Source organism: Sus scrofa, chromosome 12 (assembly GCF_054392235.1).
Source record: "Sus scrofa isolate SSC_HxYL_T2T_F1_AM1 chromosome 12, Sscrofa_HxYL_maternal_Yorkshire_Landrace_v2.0, whole genome shotgun sequence".
Classification (NCBI taxonomy): Eukaryota; Metazoa; Chordata; class Mammalia; order Artiodactyla; family Suidae; genus Sus; species Sus scrofa.
In genome coordinates, this window is record NC_139394.1 from 49,541,369 (window position 1) to 49,561,161 (window position 19,793).

Consider the following 19,793-nt stretch of genomic DNA (forward strand, 5'->3'; position numbering starts at 1 on the left):
TGAGGGTGGGGAGACAGTGCACACCTTTTTGGAATTTACCCTGGAAAATCAGGTAACTCTTGGAGTTGTCATACCAAGTATGACCAAATGGTGGCAGCAAATCCTATAAAACAACCTGGCAAACCCCAATCCAAGGCCAGGCTGGGGCCTTAGCTAAAAATGGGGGTCAGGGCTTGGGTCTGAGAGGAGAAAGCCCTGGAGGGGTCAAGAAGAGAAGTTGAGTGAAGAATCTGGGTTACAGAGTCTGAAAACTCTTGAGGACTGTCTGGACTGAGGAACTACTCCTGGGTCTTGGAGTAGAGAGGGCCCCACATTTACAGGTGGCACTAGGTGGTTGGGAAGAGAGGTCCAGGCAGGGACTCTGTTAGCCTCTGTGTGCCTCTGTATGAAGAGAGAAGGGCTGCTTTTGGGCAGACCAGGGTCCGGACACAAGTTTTGTTATTTTTACCTGTCCTGGCCTTAGTTACTAGGTCTGTGAAAGCAGGAGATAATTCCTATCCAGCCCTCTCTCACAGAGTTCTTACCAGAATGACCAATGAGTGAGTGCTTGTAATTGACAGACAGTATGCAGCAGCGCTTAGGGGGTGCGCTTTGAGGTTAGACTGCCTGGGTTTGAATATAGTCTTCCTTACTTGCTGTGCCACCTTAGGCAAGTTACCTAACTTCTCTGTGCGTCAGTTTCCTTGGTTACCCACCCATTTAGAGGACTGCATCCAATGTTGTTACATCAGGGGTTAAGTAAGAGGATATATGTGCAATATCTGGCACAGAACAAACACTGAACACACCAGCCTGCTGTTATTGTCTGTAATCTTGATTAAGAGAAGCACCTCACATCAGCTTCTAAAATGCCTTCACACTCTTCTTATTTGATGTCTATAACATGCTTAGGTGGAAGGAAGGCAAGGTAGGGGTTATTAACACATTTTCAGATGAGGAAAATAAGGTTCAGAGAGGCCAAGGGACTTGCCCTGATCACACAGCCAGTAAGCGGTAGAGTGGGCACTTGGAGCTCCCGGCTCTAAAGCCCACTTGCTTTCCACCTCCCCTTTCCCACCTGCTTCCCAGGTGAAGTAGAAACCTGGGCTTGGGAGTCAGAGAAACTGAGAGCAATAGTCCAGGCTGTCCTGGGTGGTTGTGGAGGGCAGCCGCTCACAATGATCTGGGGAAACCCCAGGCTGGGGTGGGATGGGGAAAAGGGTACGGGGCACTCTATCTGGAATGGAGGGGGCGACACCCAGGGAGGTCTAGGCCATGAGCCAGACGTCATGCCCAGCATTGGTACTTCCATCCTCCTTATGAGTTCTTATCACAACTCTGGGAAGGGAGGTCCCCCATTTCACAGGTTAGGAAATTGGGCAGAGATGAGGTGAGAGCAGGAGGCTGAGGGCAGACTAAGCCCCCAGACTCCATGGTGGGTAAAGTGCGACTTCCCAGATGAGCTTCCTCCCGTTGCCATGACGACTGTTCCCGGGGAGCCTGCATCATGCAATCTGTTGAGCTATTTTCTCCCTGGCATCTGTTTCTGGGGCCAAGTCCAGTGCCAGGAATATTCAGAAGGGAGGAGGGGGATGGCTGGCACGGCCCTCTGCTTCCTCACCCTGCCCGAGGCTGTGGGAGGGGAACTGGAACTTGGTTCTGCAGATGAGGCCCTTGTGGGGGCCTATCATTGTGATCGCCAACATTATCTTGGACAGCTCTGGCAGGAGAGTGGGTACAGGGCCCCTCACCCCCTCTTCTGGCACCCTCTTTCTGCAGCCCAGGGAGAAGCGCGTATGAGCACACGCTCCTCCTGTTCCCATCTCTGGGATCAGGGCTAATTACAGCCTATAATTAGGGGAATTACACTCATTAAGGAAAGAGCTGATCATTGACAAAAAACTGGGCCGAGGAGGGAGGGCTTCTGGGAACTGAGAAGGAGGCAGGAGTGGGCCGGCTCTCCCATCCCAGCCCCTCCTTGGAGTGTGCACCCTTCAGCAGGCCTCCAATTCACTCTTTCAGTTACCTTTCTTGGACCTAACAGAGGAAGTCTGGGGTTATGTGCAAAGGAATTCGAAGCAAGAGAGAAAGTTACCATGGCGTGAAATTATGCCTGCTGCTAGGGAGAACTGATGAGCCATTAGGGAGGCTGGCTGGGCTGCCTGGATGTTCACCCTTGCCTCAGCTGGCCTTTGGCCTCTCACAAGCCCCTGGCAGCCACTGCTGACCATCAAGCTCCCTGCTGCCATGCCAGCCTGCTCCCCCAGTGGAGAGGCCAGGAAGGGGCAAGTGCTTATGAGGGGGTTCCAAGCCTGCCCATCTTCAGAGGAGTGGTTGTGGCCCCCTGGGGGGTTGTGGAAGTAGTCTCTGACAATGCACGGCAATCCTGTAATTGTTCACACCAAGTATTTCCCCATCAGCACTCCCCAATCTGAACTCCTTACCCTGTAGCAGATACATAAGAAATCAAGAAGACTTTGCCTGGGGAAGGTGGATCCAGGAGAGATGCTGATGGGAGAGGGATAGAGTCCCAAGCCCCTTTTCCTCCCTTTCCCATCCTGCCAGCTCATTAATACTGGTTTCCAGTTTCTTCATGGAGCACATGCTGAGCACTTGACATGCACCGTTTTGTTTAATCCTCATCATCATCGTGGAGTAGGTGTTTTGGTCTTTATTTTATAGCAGAAGAAAAGGAGGGTTAGAGGTCAAATGACTGGTCCAAGTCAACAGCCAATGGGAAAGAGATTCAGACACAGAGCTGCCCATCTCCTGAGCCTATGATTTTCCCATTACATCATGCCACCCTCCTATTTCCAGAGGTATGCTGAGCTGACTGGGACATGGGCCAGAACCAGGGTGGATGAGGCAGTTCAGGAAGGTGTGGTTGATAGCTCAGGACCTTTAGATGGTCAAGTTCTTTTGACTTTGATCCGCCTGCATTTGGGGAGAGGGCTTCTATTGTTACTATCTGTTAAGCATCTGCCTCCCATAGAGATCCGAACTCCTTGAGGGCAAGGACTTAGCTGGATCTTAATACTGCCCAGTCTCCAGCACAGGCTTGGCAAGGAGCAGATGCCTAGGAAAAGCTTACTGGATGGATGAGTGCAATGTGCACACCTAAGGCTACCCGATTCTGTGTCGGTCCCCTTTTAAGACCAGTTCTCTGGGAGTTCCCTTTGTGGCTCAGTGGGTTAAGAACCTGACATAGTGTCCATGAGGATATAGGTTCAATCCCTGGCCTCACTCAGTGGGTTAAGGATCCGGCGTTAAGGATCTGGCATTGCCGCAAGCTGTGGTGTAGGTTGCAGATGCGGCTTGGATCACGCGTTGCTGTGGCTGTGGGGTAGGCTGGCAGCTGCAGCTCCAATTCGACCCCTAGCCTGGCAACCTCCATATGCCACAGGTGCAGCTGTAAAAAGAAAACAACCCCCCCCCAAAAAAAAAAACAAAACCAAAAAATCCTCTGCAGGGTGGTAGGTGGAGGAGGGAAGGTCCTGGGGGTGTCAGATGGGCAATACTCACCTCCAGCTGTACAGAGCTTCACCAGGCACCTGAACTGTGTGTTACTAGCCTCTCTGTGTTCCCCCCAGGCTGTAACAGCACCAGAGTTCCCCAGGAGGACAGCCAGTCTGGACTGGTTCTTCCCTCAGCTGCCTACCTTGGTAGTGGAAATGGAAGGTGCCAGGCCCAGCAGGTGGTGGGAGGCTCTGAAACCTCAGGGCTGCCTGGTGGGTGGGGCTGCGGATGACTTGGCCCTTCAGCAGGAAAGACTGGTTGGCCAGGGGCAGCGGGTCAGGCCCCCCAAGGCCCTCCACAGTCACTGTCTCCCCTTCATGGAGGCTGATGTTCTGGACCTGCCGGTGGAAATAGAGCAAGGCAGGAATCAGGCTTCTTCTTGCTGATTGAGCCCTGCTGCCCTCAGGCTCCTGGGGGCTTGGCCAATCCCCAGTGTTCCTTGAGCACTGGAGCCCCCAGGCCTTGAGCCAGACACCTCAGTGCAGGAGGAGCTTCCTAGTAACCCTGTGAAATGGGACCTGAAGTTCAGAATTTCTAACTGTCCAAGGTCACACAGAGATGAGCAGGAGTGGGATTTGTAAACATGTCTGTTTCCAAAGATTTTCAGCTACACCAAATGCTTCCTGTCCCTTCACTGCTCCAGGCTCAGTTTTCTTACTTGTAAAGTAGGGGTGTGGCGGGTGTATTGAACTAAGTAGCCTTTGAGGCCCCAGCCAGCAAGGTGGGGTCTTAAGCATCAGATCCACGTGGCTAGCTTCCCCTGACCATCCCCTGATAGATGCCTCACAGGCATCTCATGCCTAGCGTGCCCCAAACTGAGCCACCTCCTTCTCCCAACCAGCAGCTCCCTTGGTTTCCCATCTCAGGGAATGACCTCACCATCCATCTGCATGCCCAAGTTAGAAGCTGGCATCTTGCCTCCTCCCCCATACCCCACATCCAATCAGTCATGCAGTCCTGTCAGGTTGGCCCCCAAATCTGTTCCCTACCCTTCATCCCCACTGCCACCTCCTCAGCTCCCCACTGGCACTGCTCACCTAGCTTATCACCATGGCCTCCCTCCTGCAGGGCTGAATGCACTCCTCCCTCCACATCACTATTTTCTGAACTGCGGCCTGGGAATCGCCCTAGTCTGTTGCTGCTCATGGTGCTTCCTTATTTAAATTCTCCATGGTTCTCCAGCAAGCCCACGCAGTGTATCTAGTGCAGACTCTTCGCTGTGGCCCTGGAGGCCCTGCCCAACCTGGCTCCTGCTGAATGCTCAGCCTGGCCTTACACCATGCCCCTCCATGTGCCAGCCACCCTTCCATCCTCTTTTCTCTGGGCTTCTTTTTCCAACCCTTCCCTCCGGCTGTCACAGGCCCCTCTGTTACCACCCCAGTCCTTAGGCCTTCAACTCCTGGAACATCCTTTTGGACTCCATGTCTCCATTCAGTCAGAGAAGGACTCAACAGCAGCGGACTCTGCCCAGAGAGGAAGTGGCAGTGTGGCTTGGTACAAGGAGCATTGGATTGGGAGCCCAGAGGTTTGGGACCTAATCCTAACCATGTGATCTTGGAAAAGTATTCTGTTTGAGCTTTAGATTAGTTTCCTCGTCATATTAAATGGTCTAGTGTGGATCTTTGTTATTCAACATGTGGTCCCTGGGCTGGGAGCATCGGCATCACCTGGGAGCTTATAAGAAATGCAGAATCTCAGATCCCACCTAAGGATCGACTAAAGCATTCTCTGCATTTTAACAAGATCTCTAGGTCATTCCAAAGCACTGATCTACAGGGTTTCCAAGGTCCGGCTGTGTTGCTCTGAGGCAGGACCTTCAGGGATTATCCACCAGGGCTAGTTAAGTGGCATCCATAGAGTCACCAAAGCCCTCCCAGTCTTACCTCCTAAATATTCCAGTTGATTCTTCCTCTCCATCTCTTTGTCTCTATCTTGATTCTGATTAGCCCCCTGCCCATTGTTTTTCACCCGGCCTTCATCCCTCCCATCCCCAGCTCATCTCCCGTGCCCTAGCTGTCTCAGATCACATCATCTCTCTCTCCTACCCAAACCCTGTTGGTGACTTCAGACTGTCCACAGGACAAGGTTGGACCGTCCCAGCTCACAATTGGCCTCGGCAGCTGTGTCAGCCTCTCTCACCTTCACTGCGGCCTCACTCCCCTCCTCTGGGCATCTGCATAGGCAGGACCCTGACCAGGGAGTGCCCTTCCTTCTTCCTGCTGAAGCTGCTCATTCTTTCAGCTCTCAGGGCTACCATCCTCTTAAGCCAGGCCAATCAGTTCCTTTACTTGAGGCCCTCTCCACCTGTTCTCTAGCTTCTCTCTGTTAAAGCCTAAGGTAGCATTTTGGGTCACAACACCCTCTTCTGTTGCAACAAAGATATGTGTGGAAAGACTGAACATGGGGGCCGCTGGAGAGACATTCCTTGCCAGATTCCCATGAGCTGAGAAGCACAGAGGATGCTGAGCCCAGCCAGGTCCAAGGACAGAGCTGTGCTAGGCTCTGGGCCCCTCAGACTGTGGGTGATGAAAATGGACTCACCTGCAGACTCCCCTGCCTGGGAGGAAAGACTTGGGGGTTTGGGGGGCCAAGAGAAAGCTCGAGGCAGGGTGCTAGGGCAGAATTTCCACCTCTCTGTGAGGAGATCCTCACCAGGGCATGTTTGGGTGGAGGCTGCTGGACCATCTGCTGGAGACATGCCTCAGGGAATTCCTGCAGCAGCCAGAGGCTGGATGAGGTCCCCTCAAACTTGGAGATTCTGTGATTTCAGAGTTGGGCAAACAAGACTCACACACGTGGAATCCGTAATTATCGAGGGATGCCAGGCAGCATATAATTCTGCCTTAAGTGGGACTGAATGCTCGCAGCAGGAATCCTCTAGGGGGGAGAGGAGGGGTTGCAGGCTCAGGGAGAGCCCGGAGCAGGTGGGTCTGAGAGCGCCTTGAGGGGGTGGGGCAGGACCGGGAGGAGGAGGAAGGGAGGACATCACTGCAGGGAAATTACTAAGGAAGTGAAGGCAGAGAAGTAGAAATGGATTTAGCGTTTTTCCTAGTTTCCATAAACACCCTTTTGACCCCTAGCTTCTAGCTCCCAACCCTGCTGTTTCGCCAGCAACAGCGGCAGCGGCAGCAGTAACAACAATTACCATTCACAGAGCACCTACCATGTGTCAAGCCTGGTACTATTTACAGATATTATTTCATCCTCACCACAATTCTATAAGGTAGGTGGTAAAACCCCCTTAGGTAAACAGAGGCTGGGAGAGGCTAAGGAGCTTGCAAAAGGTCACACAGGTGTTAAGTAGTAGAGCCTTGCCTTATTAAAGGCAAAGGCAGCTCCCTCCCTCCCAACCTCATGGGGGGTGTCACCTGCAGACAGATTTCTAGACATCTTTATTCCCAGGCCCCAGGTCTGCCAGGTTTTAGCAGGGAGGTGGTTTTTGGCCAGACCCGGCTTTTTTTCAAGAGGTTCAGCCATTATTTCCCCCAGAAGCCTGTAAAGTTGGGAAAACTGGGAGCTGAGACCTCTGGCCCCCTCTGACCTGGAGAAGGCATGGCCCCCTCAAGCTGGCCTGGTGGTGGGGGTTCCATGAGAGAATGGAATGGAGGGGGCCTGACTGCTCAGGGCTTGTATCCAGAAGGCACCTTATTCTCAGGTAGAGGCTGTCTATGCCGTGCTGGTCCCTGGGGTTTCAAGCACCCACTTGCAGGCCTGCCGCAGTGGCTGGATGTAATTTGTCACTTGTTTGAGGGCCAGGCCTGACAGGGGCCAGACAGGGCTGGGTGTTGGACAAGGGGGGTGATGAAGCCTTGATGTAATTTGCAGGCCTCTGAAGAGCTTGAGAGACAGATTGAAATGTCAGCTCTGCTCACGAGGTCTGTCTTCTCATACCCCTAGCCAGTGACACGAGGGGAGCTGGGGACCTGGCCAGGAAAGGCAGAAGCAGAGGGAGCTGAGGACAATTCCTCAGCACAGGATCCTGGGCTAACACAGCCTGGCTTCCAGCAGACCAGGGGTTAGTTCAAGGAAGGAAATATGACCGCTTTGAGAGGGCTGACTCCTTCCTGGATGGGAAGAGGATTCAGATTGCCCTCTGCCAACCTCCAGACCATCAGCCTGGACTGTCCCCAGTCGGCCTCCAGAAACAAGCTCTAATGGTGTGATTCACAGGTGGGATGATGCCACAAGTCTTTGCACACAATCGCCTGAGTACAGCCTTACACAGGCAATGAGCTCAAGGATGTCCCTTGTGTGTGAGCCCCACCCCCAGTCTCTGAGCCCCCAGAAGCTGACCATAGCCCCTGCTCCATTGCACTCTCCTGATCACCAACACCCATGCGTGCACTGACATAAGCCCACTGTGTGCACACAGTTCCCTCAAACACACGACCTGGCCCACTGCCCACACATGCATGTGCTCCCTCATTCCAACACAACTCCTCCCATGAGATCCTTTATAGTTTTCAAGCTCTTGCACACCCATTATCCTCTCCTATCTCACAAAACCTCAATAAGGGAGGCAGGGCAGGCTGTGTTTACCTCCTCTCTACAGAGAAGGAACCTTGTAATCAGAGAGGTTGAGAACTGCTCTCTGGGTCACACAGTAAATCCAAGGCAAAGGAAGGACTCCAGGCCAGGACTCTGGATTCCTGGTCCAGTGCTTTGTCTCCATGCACAGCATTTCAAGCCTCTTCCCCCCAGACTGGGAGACTTCCAGGTGGGGATCCTACAGGAGCAGGTAGGGCTGGGCTGAGAAAAGGGGTTGGGGTGGGGGTGGAGTTCCCCAGCCGAACTCCCTCTTTGGATCTGCCACACCCAGGTGGGTCTTGGCCGGGAGAAGAACGGGGAGCTCTGGAGCCCTGGGATCAAATCCCAGCTCCATCATTGACTAGTAGAAAGGTTCTTGAACAAGTCACATGACCTCTCTGAACCCCAATTTCTTTCTTTCTTTTTTTTTTTTTTGTCTTTTTAGGGCCACACCCATGGCACATGAAGGTTCCCAGGCTAGGGGGTCCAATCGGAGCTACAGCTGTTGGCCTACACCACAGCTACAGCAACGTGGGATCCAAGCCTCATCTGTGACCTACACCATAGCTCATGGCAACGCTGGATCCTTAACCCAGCGAGTAAGGCCAGGGATCGAACCTGCAACCTCATGGCTACTAGTCGGGTTTGTTAACCACTGAGTCACTACAGGAACTCCTGAACCCCAATTTCATCTGTAAAACAGGATAATGGTACCTACCTCAGGGGGTTGTAAGGATTGAGTTAGATCCTGCCTATAAGGGGCTCAGCACAGAGTAGGCTCAGCATCAGTAGTCCTCTTTCCCTTTTTTGGAGAGATCTGGGCCCTACCCACAGTGACAGCCACCTCACTTCAGGTCCTCCAGGGCTTTGCCTCAGAGGCACTGTACCTGGGAGCCACCCTCTCCTTGGCCTCAGGTTCTGTAGCTGCTAGGAAGCAAGAAACAAAATCAAGGGCCTGAGGCGCCACTGCCCAGTATGACCAATGAGAGAACTTCCTGAACCCAGAAAAGGCCATACTCAGAAGAATGGGCTGGGAGAGGACTTTTGCAACATCTGGCTCAATCTGCTTTAACAGAAAGAGATAAAAGTTCCCTTGTGCACAGAGGGTTAAGGATCTGGTGTTGTCACTGCAGCGGCTCTGGTTGCTGCTGTGGTGTGGGTTCAGTTCTTGGCCTGGGAACTTCCACATGCCATGAGCACAGCCAGAAGAAGAAAAACAAAAATGAAACCAAAACCTAGAAAGGGAGACAGGCCCAGAGAAGGCCAGGGGGTTTAGACCAGTGACCGAGAGATAGGCTCCAGAGCCAGGACTGGAACCCCAGTCCCATGTGACAGTTTCTATGTTCTCGTCTTAACTGATGCTTAACAGATAAAAAATCCTTATGGGGTAGGGTCATGGGAAGATGAGCCTAAATCCATGGAGCTACTCCCGCCTTCTTCCCTGTGACCCCCCCCCCCCCCACTTCAGACGGGCCGTCTAGGAGCCAGGGAAAAGGAGGTTTCCAGAAATCTCACCCCACTGACCTACCACCCTACTCCGGTGTCCACATCGGACCTAGTCCTGACCTGGCCTAGAAGAGTAGGGAGTTCTTCTTATTAAACTGACAGCTGGCCTGGCATGGAAGAACAGTGTTCCACTGGGGCCACCTGGGGCACTAGGGCAGGCACTGTGGGCAGCTGTGCCCAGGCTCCAGATGGTACAGAGAACAACCAAGCCAAGATGGGGGCTGGCAGGGGGAAGGCTCTTGGAGTGCCACACAGTGAGACATGAGCCAGGCCCAGAAAAGCCTGGAGCCCTGGGAGAGACTGGCTGCCTGGAGAGGAAGTGGGACCCTCACGAGCCATAGAGCTCATGACCACCCCTCCTGAAGGTGCTTCTCTGGATCCCTCCAAAGAGAGTCCATGGCCCCACCTCTTCCAGTCATAGAGGGCTTGACCTGGCCTCCTTCCTGCTGGCAATCTGACCCTCAGCCTCGGAGGGCACAGATAGCTGCAGCATCCTGAAGGGAGGCAGGGGGCAGGGGATGAAGCAGCTTAGGAAGGGCTGTGGTCCAAGCCATGGAGAGCTGGCCTATTAGGGATTCTGGAACCTCTGAGGCTGTTATTCATGAAGAAAGAATTGAGAGTGTCTTGCCCAGGCCCCGGACTTTAGCCAGGGCTGTGGTCTCATGTCAGGGGCTCAGCATGGTGTTAGGCTGACCTGCACGGGGGTGTAATTTGTGAGTTCTGAAGATGTTCCCCCCTCCCATGGTTCCTTCCATCCTCCCTGCCTGAACTCCAGCCCTTCCACATACCCTGAGCCATTTCTGTGAATTCATGGAGGGGCAGGCAGGGGCTTACTCATGGTGGGGAGAAGGCACAAGCCTTCTGCAAGCCTGAAGGAGCAATGGGCAGCCTCCTAGGATTTCCAGCTGCCTCACCCTCAGTGCCCAGTAGGGTATGGCCCAAATGCCAGCCCTGGGCAGGAGGGCACTGCACTCAGGCCTAGCTTCCAGCAGGAGTGCAATTCAGAAGCTGGTGAGTCCACCTCCTGCTCCTATGCAGTAAGGTCATCTGTCCAAAATTGCCTGGGCAGCCTTTAAGGGCCAGTCTGCCTTACCTGCTGCTTCCCAGTCAAGGCTCGGCTGCTGGCCTCTCATCTTCAGGCTTCAAAGCAGGTATCATCACCTCCAGGGAGCCTTTCTGATGCCCTGAGCCCCCGGCTGGTGGAGTGTGCCCCATCCTGGAATTCCTATGGTCTTCTGTGCTTCTACCCCCAGCCCCAATAGCACTGCACTTTCTGTGGTCATCATTCATAATTTCTGTCTCCCTCACTAACTTGGAAGGTCTGTGTCCCCAGTGCCCAGCACAGAGCCCGGCATGTGGGAACTGCTCCATCTATATTTGCAGAACAGATTCATTCATCAAAAAACATTTTAATGAATGATTAACAGAGTGATCTTGGGCAATTCCCTTTCCATGATGGCCTCAGTTTTTTCCAACTATCCATTGGGTGGGTATTAGTCTACAGTGTCAGTAGTTTTTTTTTTTTCCTTTTTATGGCCATACCAGTGGTGGCATATGGAAGTTCCTGGGCCAGGGGTTGAATAGGAGCTGTAGCTGGGGCCTGAGCCATAGCCACAGCAGCACCGTATCCGAGCTCCATCTGTGACCATGCTATAATTTATAGTAACACCAGATCTTTAACCCACTCAACCAGGCCAGGGATCAAACCTGTATCCTCACAGAGACAATGTTAGGTCTTTATCTGGCTGAGCCACAACAGAAATTCCCAGTAAATTTTTTTTGTTTGTTTGTTTGTTTGTTTTTTGGTTTTTAGGCCTGCACAGTGGCATATGAAAGTTCCCAGGCTAGGGGTCAAAACAGAGCTACAGCTGCTGGCCTGCACCACAGCCACAGCGACACGGGATCCGAGCTGCCTCTGAGACCTACACCACAGCTTACAGCAACGCTGGATCCCAAAACCACTGAGCAAAGCCAGGAATCAAACCTGCATCCTCAGGGATACTAGTTGGGTTCGTTACCTCTGAGCCACAACGGGAACTCCACCAGTAATTGTTCAGGTCCCCAGGTGGCCTGTGTGGTGAGGCCAGAAGGCCCAGATAGGAGCACAGGTTGCCAGAAGTGGCCATGGAAGGAGAAGGACCTGAATTCGGCTTCAAGCCTGGCTAACTCTTTCCCTCCCCCGGGGCCCTCCCTGCCATGGCCTTAGACTCCACCTCAGGCCATCAGGGCTGACAGGGTCCCCAAGGACTCTGCCCCATGGTGGTGAGGTAGAGGGTAGGGCCAGCATCTGCCTACTGCATTTCCTAACAGCAATCCAGGGCTGTGGCAGGTCTTCATCTCAAGGTTGCCTGGTAACGGCTTTTGCGTTTGATGAAAAAAATGTAGCAGGACCAGACAACAGACACTGGGGCTTATGGGGGATTACATGACAGGGTGAGCACCCAGGGTTCTGCTTGTGCCTGGGCCAGGACGAGGGCAGGCAGAGCCCGCATCTCGCCTCATTGTGGAGAGCACCAGGACTGGGCCCAGCCTGGCCCAGTGGGAGTCAGTGGGGGCAGGTGGAGCCAGCCCAGGCCTGCAGGGGGGGCAGCCAGCCTGGCATCTGCCCCCTCCAGCCCCTTTCCCCACACCTGCAGCTGGCGCCTTCTACCCGGTGAGCCACAGCTGGTGCCACCACTCATTAGGTGATGATTTTATATTAATTACCTTAATTAAGCGGCACTGAGTACTAATGGCTTGGGGGGGTGGTGATGGCTGCTCCTAATTACCCTCTCAGGCAGCCCAGAGTGAGGGGCGCAGGGCTTGGCAGAAAGGAGCAAACAGTTATAGCAATAAGGGGAGGGGCCCACCGGTGGTGGGAGAGGTTTCCTGACTTGGAGACCTGGACCTGACATTCCCAAAGGGGAGGGCTGGGGGTGTGCTCCAGGACAGGTGAGCTGGCTCCGGGCTCAGATCCAGGGGCTCTGGGATGGGTGGGGAGCAGGCCAGGAAGCGGGGAATAGGCAGAGCTGTCCTGTTCCTTGGACTCTTCCTCTGGCCTCTTCCCCGTGCTCCTCAGCCGCCTGCCTGATTCCCTGGACTGGACCGAATGCGTCTGGTCTCCAACTTCCATTCAGTCTCCAGATTCACATTAAATGTCACTTCCTTACTTCCTCCTTTCAGTTGTCCATTCGTTCAGTTAACCCATGGAGAACCCAGTCTGGGCCCTGTACTCCAAGGCACCCCTCAAGGGGCTCACAGTCTAGCTGGGATGGTGGACAGCTACAAACAGACCCACGTGAGACAGTGATGAGCTAGGATGGTGGGTGCCCCATGCTTTGGGGATCAGGAGAGAATTCCCAGAAAAAGCCATGCCAGGTTTGAATCCAAAGGGAGGGGATAGGAGGATGACCCTTCCTGGCAAAGGGACAAGCAGGTGCAATTTGGGCTGGTGGGGAAAGTGGGCTTGGTCCATTCCCTTAGCTGCAAGCTGTTCAGTACGAAGCAGGAGCAGAGAACAAGGGAGGAAGTGGCTAGACATGGCCCCAGAGGGACTGCCATTGATTTAGAGGGCCTTGGGGGAGGTGTGGGAGGTAAGATTGATTTCATTCTAGAAAAATGACTGTGGTGTGAGTGGTGGATGGTAGTGGGGGGCAAGCATGAGTGGGGTGACAAGTGAGGCAGCCACTGCATCATCAGGGGAGGGATGACAGAGGCTGGACCATGTGGTGGCTGGGATAAAGGAGGAGCAGCAGGCAGATCTGAGTTTGGGGGAGTGTCATGGTGATAGAACTTGGGCATGAGTTGGTGGACTTGGGGAGGAGGGAGAGGGAAGGGCCAAGGTGCCCCTAGCCTCTCAGCTCCAGGGACGCCAATGCATTGTGGTGGCCCTGCCCCAACTTTCTGACTGGTTGGGGTCAATCTCTGAGGACAAGAGTGGGGTGGCAAGCAGGTTTGGGGGAACAAGAAGGAAGAGTTGGTTTGAGGCGTGTGGAGGTGGAGGACCCTGTGGGACATTCATGGGGATCTGCAGGCTCAGGTGTGGCGGTTGAGAGAGAGCCTTAATACCAAGGAGGGGTGAGGTGGCCGAGGCAGGCAGGAGGCAGGAGGCTGGGTTCTAGGGTGTGGCCATGTCTGTTTGCCCCACCTCTCCATCCCAGGAGCCAGCACAGGGCCTGGCCCAGAGGCCTGTTTGCTGAAGGGAAAGAGCAAGCAAGGCACCATAGCTCTCACAGGCCCAACCAGGCCGCCCTGAGTTTTCTCCACCCAGACACATGGATTCAGACACTTATCCAATCTCCTGCCCATCCAAGGCTAGAGCCCCCTCCTCAGGCCCTCCTGAGCTCCTGATTAAACCCCTGGGGGAAGAGGTTGGGCACACCTGCTCCTCCTGCAGCCCTTCGCAGCCTAGGCATTGCTGAGTGGGAGCAATAGCCTCTTCATTCCCTGGTGCGCGGGACAGAATCTGAACATGTTTTATGCCCACGACCCAGCCCTGGCCCTAGGCACCCCCCCCAACTGGTGACTTTGCACATCCCCACCTCCCTCCACAGCTGGCACCTTTCTGGAAAGATAACATGCTAGCCCCAGCGTTGCCCCTGCCAGATCCAGGTCACTCACCTTGATTTCCACACCATAGCCAGGGTAGACGGAGATGTAGTAGAAACAGTCCAGGCCAACATCAGAGAGCAAGCTGGGGGCCGAGGGGGAGTCCAGAGAGCCCTCTGGGCCTGAGAAATTCCAGCTGCAAGGGCCTGGGAGGCAGGAAGAGACATAAGGCTAAAGCCAGCTCAGGTCCAGCTATGGTGAACCCATCTCTGTGTGCGTGTGTGTGTGTGTGTGTGTGTGTGTGTGTGTGTGCCCCTCGGGAGATGTATTACCCTGTTGAAAGCAGGGGACTACCTTCTCTTGAGCACCCACTGTGTGCAATCTTATCTCCATTCTTGCAGTGTCTCAGTGAGGTAGGTCTTCTTACTGCCATTTTACAGATGAGGCTCAGGGAGGTTAGATAAAATTCCTAATGTCTGGTGTAGTTGTTTCCAATCAGGATTTGAACCTGGGTCTATCTGGTTCCAATCCACATGCTTCCTGCAGGCTAGGCCTTGGCGCCAAAGGGCAAGACAGGCCAGCACAGTGACAGGGAGAGGAATACCGGGGCCCCACAGTGCACCCCTCTCCCCATTTCTAGATCTGTAAGCCAGCAAGTAGCTGACCTGGTGGCTGGACTGTGGTGATGGTGGTGGTGATGGTGGTGGTGGTGGTCTCCTCGTCGTCCCCAGAAGCTGTGGAGGTGGCGATGGTCCCCTCAATCCCGAGCCCTGTGGTCTGCGCCATGACCTCTGGAGCCCATGGCCTGCCTATGTCTCCAGGACCCTCTTGGGTTGGGGTCCACGCTCTGCTAGGGGGTGTAGTACTGGGCTTCTCCCCTGGGCCGGGGGTGGGCACTGCTCTGCTGGGCCCTGGAGGTAGGGGAGCTGCGATACGAAGTTCAGGAGGCTCTGACTCCAGGCTCCAGGGTCCTTCCCTGGACTGGGGCTGAGTAGGTATTGCAGCCATGGCTGGTGTGGGGCTGGTGAAGACGGGGCGGTTGTCCTGGTTGGCCAGGCGGGGAAGGGGACTTGAGGTGTATGATGTAGGTGGGTCAGGCTGGAACGGCACTGCTGGTCTCAGCGCCGCCTCGCCCTTCTCCAGCCCCTCTTGTAGGAATTCCTCGAGCAGGGGGTGGTGGTTAAGCAGCTTCAGGGTAGGGGCCGTTGTGACGAAGTGGACACCTCGTTCTGGCTGTTCAGGTGTGGGGGCCACTGTCAGCTCCTCATCCATCTCCTCCAGGCCTGGGGCCTTCTCTTTCCCGACTGTTGGGGCCTCTGAGGAAAGTCCTGAAATAATAACAGATGATCAGAGGTTCTCCCCCTGCCCCACAGTGAGGAGCATCACATTCAGCTGAGGCAGCAGGAGATCCACCTCTCTTTCGACAGAGAACCTTGGGGAGTGTCCTCACTGTTGAGAGTCACGGCGCTGTAGAGTTTTAGAGCTGGGCTGAGGTGGTATCACATACTGCAAGGATGGCACATGAGATCCTTTCCCCTCCAACACCAAAGGTGGACATTACTAATCTATCACTGCACTATTTTCTGGCTGTTCTCAGATTTGGCCTCAGAATCCTTCTTAACACAGCACTCTAGGTAGCCATGCCTGATACCTCAGACCTACAAGACAAATAAATATTTGCCATCCCTAATGTAGCTCAAAGGCCTTATTTTACTAAATGAGAAACAAAGCCAAAGAAAGGAGATGATTTGCTCAAAGTCAATGACCAGTCAACTGAAGACCGGAGATGACATCCTTAGCAAGAGCACATCCCCTGCCACGGTGACTTTTCTACCTGAGATTATAAGGCATTCAATTCACTTTCTGTTCTCAATGCATCTGCTGGGGTTTTTGTTTGTTTGTTTGTTTGTTGTTGTTGTTGTTGTCTTTTTGCGTTTTCTTGAGCTGCTCCCATGGAATATGGAGGTACCCAGGCTAGGGGTCGAATCAGAGCTGTAGCCACCAGCCTACACCAGAGCCACAGCAACGCAGGATCTGAGCTGCGTCTTCGACCCACACCACAGCTCACAGCAACGCCGGATCCTTAACCCACTGAGCAAGGCCAGGGATCAAACCTGCAACCTCATGGTTCCTAGTCGGATTTGTTAACCACTGCGCCACGACGGAAACTCCCATCTGCTGGTTGTTAGTCAGGAAATGCTTCATTTATTTGGGATTTTATTTTCAATTGCCTCATGGACATATGACATTTTTGTTAGGGTCCCCTTATTCCCTATTTCTCTCACTTCTCAGAAAATATTTCTTTTCTCTCTCTCTCTGTCTTTCTAGAACAGTAATGTGAGTGGGGTAGGAAAAGCTAAACTATAGAGTAAGGCAGATGTAGCTTCATATCCATCACTGTGGGACTGTGTAACTTTGGGCAAATAACTTAAATTCCTTGAACTTTATTTTTCTCATATGTAAAATGGAATTTCTTTTTTTTTTTTTTTTTGGCCACCATGTGGCATATGGAGTTCCCGGGCCAGGGATCAGATCCGAACTGCATTGCAACCTACAGTGCAGCTGCAGCAACAGCCACTGTGCCAGGCTGGGGAGCCAACCTGTGTCCCACCACTCTAGGACGCTGCGGATTCCATTGTGCCATAGTGGGAACTAAAATGGAGTTTCTTTTACAGGATTAACTGATATAATGTTACTTCCAATTCCCATTTGCTGTGTCTCTCTGAAATCCCCTTATCTTTCTTTTGACACAAGCCAGGGTCCATCGAAGGCAGGGTCCAAAGCAGTGATAGAATGATCACCTGGCATGCTACCCACCCACGCCCGCAATCCATGGTAGACACTGTTAACCAATTTTGGTTATTTCTTGCTGAGACCACATGAGACTTCAGAATCCTTCTCAACACAGTTATCTAGGCAGTCACTACCAATTGATTAGATAGGCTACGGAAGAAGAAACGTATAGCGGTTGCTCTGCTATTGATTGTATTGACTTATTTAACCACATAGCTGGAGAGATGATGCACATTCTGCCTGTGGCCCACTAGGCTCCCCAGATCTTTTACTGCCAGAAAAAGGTCAATGGATGCTGGCTCCAGATTTACTTCTCATAGAATTTTGCCAGTTTTGAGAAGACTGGGAGGATATTCTGAGACTAACAGCTCTCAAAATGGCTGCATGAGGACTTGAAGCGAAACACAGCCAGGGCGAAATAACAGAGTTTGCAAGGAAAACGTCGGTTCCTCCGCACGTCTGATGGCGGGGCTGTCATTCTACAGGCTCACACCCACCCCATGGATTGGCAGGCGCGAGGAAGCGGCAGATGGCCTACATTCTGTTCAGGAGACCATGGCAGCTCTGATGTGTTAGACAATTGGGAGGAGGGAGGAAACTGAGGTGGGGGAGGTGTATGCAGGTCAGAGGGGCTTTGATGCCCCAAAACCCTGAGAAACCAGGACCAACCCCTATCTCCTGAGAGGCTCACTAAAGCTGCCCATCTGTGTCTTGGCATTCTGTACCAGACACTGACAACACTGCCCAAACTAGATGCCCAGCCAGGCCCATACCCCCTGGAGCAGATGGTCTGCCAGTGTCCTCTGTCTTTCATCTGAGTCAGTGACAGAGGGCCCAGGGAGTGCCTGTGACATGTCAGGACAAGGCTACTCTCTTTGTCCAGCCCCCAGATGTCAGTCACATGGTCTTTTCCAGGTTACCTGAGACTGATCTTAACATGCTGCAAGGAAGAAGAGCCTTTCTCATCACATAAGCTGGAGCCTTAGGGTTCCAGTGTCCCCTTCCGGGATTGCCCGAGAAGAGACATAGCCTTGGCCCCTGTGGGAGACTTCATTGGGAGAGGAGTGCCTGTCTCAGGAAGGGACCATAGTGGGCACAGCTCCTCCCACTGACTGCCAGGTAGGTGCTGGGTAATGGAGCAGAGCTAATGGGCACCTCCCGTCACTGTCGATTGCACTGATTGTGTTATCTGGGGGGACCGAGCACTCGGTTAAATGGGATCAAGATAGCATATCAAACGAGCAAATTGATTCCACAATCAGCTGCCACTTGGTCCCGGAGGGTGATACCCACTGTCAGAGAGGGTAAGAATCTCTGGGAGACAAGCCATTTCTAGGGAGAGGGCATCTTCAGACACCCTGGTTGATTCTGATGGAAGCCTGGGGCCCTGTGACTCCCTCACCCAGGTTCCTGAGGTTTTCTCTGCTTGGCCTGACTGACTACAAAGGTGTAAAGACTGACAAAGGGGACAGCAGCAGGCGGTGGCAAGGACCCAGATGCCCAGCCTCATCAGGCACCTTAATGTGTGCCAGACACTGAATCAGGCCATTCCCAGATCCTGGATTATTTAATCAGCACTCTAGTCTGTGAGGTGGGACTCTTACTCCCACATTACAGAAAACCTGAAACCTGGAGAGGTAAGGTGAGGACCTGCCCAGTCGCTCAGTGGTGGAGCTGGGATTTGAACTCATTGACCTGGTTTACAAAGCCTTAGTCTTTTCAGGACACTAGCCTGCTTCACAGGAAGAGGACGCTGGTGCTACCCGGCAGAGAGCACTCTCGAAGGCTCAGAGGGAGGAATGGACTTGTCCAAGGTCTGGTGCAGGTTAGAAGTGGAGCTGGGACCAGAGTTTCTGGCATTTGAGACCTGAGCCGAGTCCAAGCTGGGCCAAGCTGGGCCGTCAGGCAGCCTTCTGGCTGGGACGCAGGGAGCCCCCATTCCATGCCCAAAGTGCACCTGAGCCTGGGACTCAAACCAGAGGCCAATGACATTGATCAGCAGGGTAGGGGCACCGAGTAACACATACACTAAAGTTCAGATGTCAGCTCTGCCACTTAAATGTCAAGTGAGCCTGGGCAAATCACCTGTGTCCTTTGTGTCGTCAGCTGTAAAAACGGCATTTTGGAGGGGTTTTATGAGGATCTTAATGTTCCAAACAGTAGGGATTTTTTGAGGGAGGTGGGACTACGGAGGGAGAGACCACGCTCTGAGCAGGTGGCCCCTGCTGGGGCAAAACAGGTCTCTAGGGTTGGGGGAGGCTGGTCCTGGTGAGACCTTTTCTTTCTGGGGAACAGTGTTCCCTGTTGTGTAGCAGTGTGTATGTGTAAGCGACCCCATCTGTAAAACAAGGACGACACGGCACCACACCGCACAAAGGCCGGCATACATGTAGGGGACATAGCAAGACACTGCCCCGTGATCCCTACCTGTCCAGTCCACCTGGTGCCTGAACCCAGGAATGCACTCCCTGGACGGCCTCTCCCTCCTCCCCTCCCGCGGGGCTGGGGCTGGGAAACACCCCTCAGGCGCCCGCCCCGTTCCCACCGCGGAGGAGGCGCGGAGCTTCCCCGGCAGCCCCCAGCCCTGGTGTGGCCCGCCCGCCGCCTGGGCCCTCCCCCCGCATTAGCTCTTAAGCTATGCAAATAGACATCGGAGGGAGCCCTGTTTAAAGTATTTAGACGAAATGAAAAAAGGCTTTCATCGGCACTAATGAGCCATTCAGGATGCCTCCCCGGTGGATTCTCTCCCGCTCCCGCCTCCCGGCCCGCGCCGCCTCCCTGTGGCCCCTCTTGGGATTGGAGGCCCCCTCTCCTCAGCCTCTGCCAGGGCCTCCCCGAGAGAGGCGCTTGCCCCGCCCGCGTCCTCCCCAGGGCCCAGCTGGGGAAGGGTAGAGACGGGGCCCCACGTGCTCCCCCCTGCAGATCTGGATCTGGACCGGGGGCGT

At 53.8% G+C, this 19,793-nt stretch overlaps 1 protein-coding gene across 18 annotated transcripts in view; it reads right to left on the bottom strand.

The window, feature by feature from the left end:
- SEZ6 (seizure related 6 homolog) overlaps window positions 1–19,793 on the bottom strand; it is a 101,764-nt gene that overhangs the window by 9,476 nt on the left and 72,495 nt on the right. For all 18 annotated transcript variants that reach the window (XR_014821513.1, XR_014821514.1, XR_014821512.1 and 15 more), the window contains 3 exons: window positions 14,721–15,383; window positions 14,128–14,261; window positions 3,638–3,833 (listed from right to left, as the gene is read on the bottom strand). Coding sequence is in view for 13 of the 18 variants with exons in the window: in XM_084985468.1 (XP_084841594.1) it covers window positions 3,638–3,833; window positions 14,128–14,261; window positions 14,721–15,383 (993 nt within the window). In the remaining 5 variants the exon portion in view is untranslated. The remainder of the gene's footprint in view (window positions 1–3,637; window positions 3,834–14,127; window positions 14,262–14,720; window positions 15,384–19,793) is intronic.